This window comes from Poromitra crassiceps (genome assembly GCF_964638095.1).
Source record: "Poromitra crassiceps genome assembly, contig: HAP1_SCAFFOLD_188, whole genome shotgun sequence".
In the NCBI taxonomy this organism is placed as follows: domain Eukaryota; kingdom Metazoa; phylum Chordata; class Actinopteri; order Beryciformes; family Melamphaidae; genus Poromitra; species Poromitra crassiceps.
The window spans coordinates 242501-247500 of NW_028152195.1; the positions used below are offsets into that span (position 1 = coordinate 242501).

At 39.5% G+C, this 5000-nt stretch overlaps 2 protein-coding genes across 2 annotated transcripts in view; both read right to left on the minus strand.

Annotated features, from left to right (window-relative positions):
• LOC310770711 (plakophilin-4-like) overlaps window positions 1-4502 on the minus strand; it is a gene marked incomplete at both ends in the record, with an annotated part of 12552 nt that extends 8050 nt beyond the window's left edge. Inside the window, one exon of the mRNA XM_083663439.1 lies at window positions 4479-4502. Coding sequence (XP_083519565.1) covers window positions 4479-4502 — 24 coding nt within the window. The remainder of the gene's footprint in view (window positions 1-4478) is intronic.
• LOC310770710 (uncharacterized protein) overlaps window positions 1-5000 on the minus strand; it is a 15011-nt gene that overhangs the window by 945 nt on the left and 9066 nt on the right. The window lies entirely within an intron of this gene.

A 5000-nucleotide genomic window follows, 5' to 3' on the forward strand; every position in this document is an offset into this window, starting at 1 on the left:
TATCCTGACTGCTAACATAAGGAAACACACCATGTACATACTGTATACCAGCTTAATGAACTATCCTGACTGCTAACATAAGGAAACACACCATGTACATACTGTATACCAGCTTAATGAGCTATCCTGACTGCTAGCATAAGGAAACACACCATGTACATACTGTATACCAGCTTAATGAACTATCCTGACTGCTAGCATAAGGAAACACACCATGTACATACTGTATACCAGCTTAATGAGCTATCCTGACTGCTAGCATAAGGAAACACACCATGTACATACTGTATACCAGCTTAATGAGCTATCCTGACTGCTAGCATAAGGAAACACACCATGTACATACTGTATACCAGCTTAATGAGCTATCCTGACTGCTAACATAAGGAAACACACCATGTACATACTGTATACCAGCTTAATGAGCTATCCTGACTGCTAACATAAGGAAACACACCATGTACATACTGTATACCAGCTTAATGAACTATCCTGACTGCTAACATAAGGAAACACACCATGTACATACTGTATACCAGCTTAATGAACTATCCTGACTGCTAACATAAGGAAACACACCATGTACATACTGTATACCAGCTTAATGAGCTATCCTGACTGCTAGCATAAGGAAACACACCATGTACATACTGTATACCAGCTTAATGAACTATCCTGACTGCTAGCATAAGGAAACACACCATGTACATACTGTATACCAGCTTAATGAGCTATCCTGACTGCTAGCATAAGGAAACACACCATGTACATACTGTATACCAGCTTAATGAGCTATCCTGACTGCTAGCATAAGGAAACACACCATGTACGTATACCAGCTTAATGAACTATCCTGACTGCTAGCATAAGGAAACACACCATGTACATACTGTATACCAGCTTAATGAGCTATCCTGACTGCTAACATAAGGAAACACACCATGTACATACTGTATACCAGCTTAATGAACTATCCTGACTGCTAGCATAAGGAAACACACCATGTACATACTGTATACCAGCTTAATGAGCTATCCTGACTGCTAACATAAGGAAACACACCATGTACATACTGTATACCAGCTTAATGAGCTATCCTGACTGCTAGCATAAGGAAACACACCATGTACATACTGTATACCAGCTTAATGAACTATCCTGACTGCTAGCATAAGGAAACACACCATGTACATACTGTATACCAGCTTAATGAGCTATCCTGACTGCTAGCATAAGGAAACACACCATGTACATACTGTATACCAGCTTAATGAGCTATCCTGACTGCTAGCATAAGGAAACACACCATGTACATACTGTATACCAGCTTAATGAGCTATCCTGACTGCTAACATAAGGAAACACACCATGTACATACTGTATACCAGCTTAATGAGCTATCCTGACTGCTAACATAAGGAAACACACCATGTACATACTGTATACCAGCTTAATGAACTATCCTGACTGCTAACATAAGGAAACACACCATGTACATACTGTATACCAGCTTAATGAACTATCCTGACTGCTAACATAAGGAAACACACCATGTACATACTGTATACCAGCTTAATGAGCTATCCTGACTGCTAGCATAAGGAAACACACCATGTACATACTGTATACCAGCTTAATGAACTATCCTGACTGCTAGCATAAGGAAACACACCATGTACATACTGTATACCAGCTTAATGAGCTATCCTGACTGCTAGCATAAGGAAACACACCATGTACATACTGTATACCAGCTTAATGAGCTATCCTGACTGCTAGCATAAGGAAACACACCATGTACATACTGTATACCAGCTTAATGAGCTATCCTGACTGCTAACATAAGGAAACACACCATGTACATACTGTATACCAGCTTAATGAACTATCCTGACTGCTAACATAAGGAAACACACCATGTACATACTGTATACCAGCTTAATGAACTATCCTGACTGCTAGCATAAGGAAACACACCATGTACATACTGTATACCAGCTTAATGAGCTATCCTGACTGCTAGCATAAGGAAACACACCATGTACATACTGTATACCAGCTTAATGAGCTATCCTGACTGCTAGCATAAGGAAACACACCATGTACGTATACCAGCTTAATGAACTATCCTGACTGCTAGCATAAGGAAACGCACCATGTACATACTGTATACCAGCTTAATGAGCTATCCTGACTGCTAGCATAAGGAAACACACCATGTACATACTGTATACCAGCTTAATGAGCTATCCTGACTGCTAGCATAAGGAAACACACCATGTACATACTGTATACCAGCTTAATGAGCTATCCTGACTGCTAACATAAGGAAACACACCATGTACATACTGTATACCAGCTTAATGAACTATCCTGACTGCTAGCATAAGGAAACCCACCATGTAAATACTGTATACCAGCTTAATGAACTATCCTGACTGCTAGCATAAGGAAACACACCATGTACATACTGTATACCAGCTTAATGAACTATCCTGACTGCTAGCATAAGGAAACACACCATGTACATACTGTATACCAGCTTAATGAGCTATCCTGACTGCTAGCATAAGGAAACACACCATGTACATACTGTATACCAGCTTAATGAACTATCCTGACTGCTAACATAAGGAAACACACCATGTACATACTGTATACCAGCTTAATGAGCTATCCTGACTGCTAGCATAAGGAAACACACCATGTAAATACTGTATACCAGCTTAATGAACTATCCTGACTGCTAACATAAGGAAACACACCATGTACATACTGTATACCAGCTTAATGAACTATCCTGACTGCTAGCATAAGGAAACACACCATGTACATACTGTATACCAGCTTAATGAACTATCCTGACTGCTAGCATAAGGAAACACACCATGTACATACTGTATACCAGCTTAATGAGCTATCCTGACTGCTAGCATAAGGAAACACACCATGTACATACTGTATACCAGCTTAATGAGCTATCCTTTTTTTAATCAAAGTTTATTTTCAATTTTTCAACATAAAAACATGGTATTTCAAGAAAGAATGAACTGAAGATTGGGCTCATAGCTCCAATATCCCTCCCCTTCATCTCCCCCCCACCCCACAAGCCCATTAAAAAAACAAAACAGAAACAAAAAACAGGAAAAGAAAATACACACAGCATATTCCCAACTTGGCAAGAGGCATCTCGAGAGCATTTGTGTTGAATTACTTTCCCACATACATACTCATTCATACACACACACACACACACTACAATGGGAAGAGAGAGAGGGAGGGAAAGAGGGATAAAAATCAATATAAAAGTAAATAAACAAATACAAAGAAACAGAATACTAGTCCATTCCAGCTAATAGCTGGGCATCTAAAGCCTCTACAAAATCAAGAAACGGCCTCCATGTTGAATAGAATTTGGAAACTGATCCTCTCATGGTATGTCTGACTTTTTCTAATTTTAATGACTGCATAACCTCCTTAATCCAACGTGCAAAAGTGGGCGGGGAAGCATCTTTCCATTTGGATAATATCAATCTCCTAGCTAATAAAGTAGTGTAGGCTACTAGATTTAACTGAGCAGCACTTAATTGTGCACCAGCTGGAACGACCCCGAAGATGGCACTCCAAGGGGAGGGTTCTAAATGATACTGCAAAATAGTGGCCAGGGCCTCAAAAATAAACTGCCAGAACTGAACTAATTTCGGGCATGACCAGAACATATGACCAAGACTGGCGGTTGTTTGTTTGCATCTATCACAAGTTGGGTCTAGCTCTGGATTCATTTTAGCCAGTTTTTCTTTAGAGTAATGAAGACGATGAACCACTTTAAACTGAATAACACAATGTCGCAAGCATACTGAAGAAGAATGTATTCTCTTAATTGCTAAATCCCATACTTCCTCAGAGATAGGCATTTCCATATCCTTCTCCCATCTATTTTTGAGGGGTTCAAATACGACTTGGTCAAGAGTGTTAATTATAAGGTAAAGCATACCAATATACCCTTTTATAACCGGATTCAATTTAAGGATACGGTCCAAGTGGTTTTCGGGTGGACGCCCTGGAAACTGGCCCAAATTGGACCGAGAAAAGTTACGAATCTGCAGATATCTAAAAAAGTGCGATGGGGGTAGGCTAAACTTATCAGAGAGCTGATCAAAGGATGCAAAGGTGTCCTCAATAAATAAATCCTCTAGAGTAGATATTCCCTTCAGTCTCCAAAGTTCAAAAGTACTGTCAGAAATAGAAGAGGGGAAGGCATAATTCTTTGTGATCGGTGTGTTAATAAGAAAATCTTTAAATTTAAAGGCCTGTCTAAATTGTTTCCAAATCTTGAGAGAGTCACATACAACTGGATTGGTCGTAATTTTTGTAATAGGGAAAGCCCCAGAAAAGGGTGAGCAGAGCAAGGAATGTAAAGACACTTGAGATACAGTTGAAGCCTCCAAAGCCAGCCAGCAAGGAGTCTCGTATCCTACTGGCTTAGACTGCCAGAAGGACATGGCTCTTACATTGCAGGACCAATAGTAATACTGAAAGTTTGGTAAAGCCATTCCACCAGCTACACGAGGTTTCTGAAGGACAGTTTTTCGTATTCGAGGCATTTTACCATTCCAAATAAACAATGAGACAATTTGATCCAAGGAAGAAAAAAATGATTTTTTGATAAAGACTGGTATTAATTGGAAAAGATAAATGAATTTAGGCAAGATGTTCATTTTAACTGCATTGATGCGCCCTGCAAGGGTCAAAGGGAGCCCCGACCAACGTGCCAGATCTAATTTGGTATGGCCCAACAGAGGGAAAAAATTATGTTTAAATAGTTCACTATATCTCCGCGTTACAACAACGCCCAGATAGGTGAACCTTTCAGGTGAAACCTTAAAAGGGAGGGAATTAAACACACATGTGTCTGCTGCAGCGTTAATCGGAATTAGTTCGCTTTTATGTAAATTAAGTTTGTACCCAGAAAAAATACCAAATTCTTTTAGCAACTTCAA